This window comes from Asparagus officinalis, unplaced genomic scaffold (genome assembly GCF_001876935.1).
Source record: "Asparagus officinalis unplaced genomic scaffold, Aspof.V1 AsparagusV1_Un522, whole genome shotgun sequence".
Lineage (NCBI taxonomy): Eukaryota > Viridiplantae > Streptophyta > Magnoliopsida > Asparagales > Asparagaceae > Asparagus > Asparagus officinalis.
Genome location: NW_017972786.1, coordinates 100,228 through 102,216, shown reverse-complemented (window position 1 = coordinate 102,216; position 1,989 = coordinate 100,228). Strand labels below are relative to the sequence as shown.

General features: G+C 44.3%; 1 protein-coding gene across 1 annotated transcript in view; it reads left to right on the top strand.

Annotated features, from left to right (window-relative positions):
* The first annotated feature begins 1,545 nt into the window (after positions 1-1,545).
* Positions 1,546-1,989, top strand: part of LOC109827895 (polyadenylate-binding protein 2-like) — a 9,763-nt gene continuing 9,319 nt past the window's right edge. The window contains exons 1-2 of the mRNA XM_020394920.1: positions 1,546-1,879; positions 1,950-1,989. Coding sequence (XP_020250509.1) covers positions 1,822-1,879; positions 1,950-1,989 — 98 coding nt within the window. The 5' untranslated portion in view covers positions 1,546-1,821. The remainder of the gene's footprint in view (positions 1,880-1,949) is intronic.

Here is a 1,989-nt window from a genome sequence, read left to right as displayed (position 1 = left end):
CTCCTCTTGCTCATCACCTCCTCCTGCTCATCCTCGCCGTCACCGGCGTCTCTCCACGTGTCACGTTCCCGGCCATCCGCGTGGAGCTCAACATGACCCTCGACCTCCTCATCAAAAACCCTAACTATGCTTCGTTCTCTCCAGCTTTACTATGGTGGGGCCCAGGTTGGGGAGGCTGATGTGGATCCTGGGAGGATACCGGTGCGCGGGGCGATGCTCGTGACGGCGAGGTTGACGGCAGAGGGGGCAATCTCATCGCGGAGGTGGGGACCCTGCTGAGGGACATGATGACGGCCGCCATCGGGGAAAGGGACGGAGGAACCCTTTCAAATCATCACAGATAAAGAAAGAAAAAGAGAGAGAAAGGGTATTATGGTCTTCAAATTTTAATACTCTTGGTCTTTGTGTTTTGGGGGCTCAGTGCATATTTGTTACGAATTTGGGGGTTTTGAGAGCGTTGAAAAAGTCTTGGGAGGGGGAAGCTTGTTTTCATTAGTTTTGGGGGCTGGAAGCATTTTTCCCTAGATTAAATCTGTTATCTTTAAAATTTTAGCATTATTTTTTATTCTACAAATAGTTATACTATACATGCCCGCATCATGTGCAGAGGAGTACTAGTTATTTAATAAAGAGAAGGGTTGATAGAGTTATATAATTAATATAACTGATAGTAGTTTACACTTAAATTAGTCACATGAGGCAACACACGAGAGTTTCTCACGGTTGGTTGACAAAAGATAGCAAGTTGCACTTTTTTTAGTGTGTTTTTTGGTACAGTTTGAAACTTGGGGTATATTACTAATTTTTTGGGAAATAATAGGGTATTTAAGTACAATTTAGCCTTTATATTTAAGTTCGCTAATATTTTCCAATATGAGACCACATTTGCATATAATCACCATTTGTCATAGGCATACAGGATCTTCTAAGTTCCACTGTTTGTGTGCTCATAAGAACTTATGAGGACTGATGAGAGCTTCGCATTAGACTTTATTTTTCTAATGGTGATTATATTATGAATAATAGGGTCCCTTTGATAGTTAGATGGTTCTTATATAAAGATTGAGAGTCAAGTTAATTGGGGGAAAAAAGAAGGTATCAACATTTACTTTGTATATTTAAGTTTACTTTTTTGGGTGTTATCGCTAACTTTGTATATTTAAGTTTATTTTTTCCCGCACGAAACTCCTACATAAATTCCTAGAAACCATTCCTAGACCCGTCCATCCGGACCGGCCTGGGAAACCGGGCCCGGGCCGGGCAAAACCAAAGCCCGGACCCGGGCCCGGGTGACCCAATATGCTGCCTTCCAAATAAGGCTGCGAAAGAGCCCAATATGCTATAACCTAGGCTCTGTCCAGGCCCATTCAAAGATTCAGCCAAAAACCGGAAACATGCACGTGTGCTGGAGACGCCACACGTGCGCATTCCCATGCGTCGTAGTCGTATGGCCCGCAGCAAACCCTATCGCTCCAATCCAACGGCTGAGATATATGCTGGGAATTTCCTTAGGGTTTCGAGGTATATAAACTCCCCTCACCCGACCATTTCACGGCGCGGTGCAGTTTCAGGCTGCCGTCCCAAAAATAAGTTCTTAGAAAAAAAAAATCGAAAAAAATCTCAAAAAACTCAAAAAATTCAAAAATCAAGAATTCCTCTCTCGGATCTCGAATTTCAGTTATCATCCCTATCAATTTATCTAAAAAAATCAAAAAAAGAGGAAGATTTATTCGCTGATTCGCTCTTCTTCTATCTATTCATCCGAAGCCCTAGAAAAAATCGAAAAAAACCGAAAAAAGAGGAAATTTTGAGGATCGAGAGATGGCGCAAGTTCAAGCTCCGCAGCCGGTGCAGCAGAGTGTTGGGATGAACGGTGCTCCATCGAGAGATGGGCGCCAAGTTCAAGCCTCCGCAGCCGGTGCACGCAGAGTGTTGGGATGAACGGTGCTCGGCCTCCGCTGCCGGCAGGCCTGGAGGTGGTGATGGCGG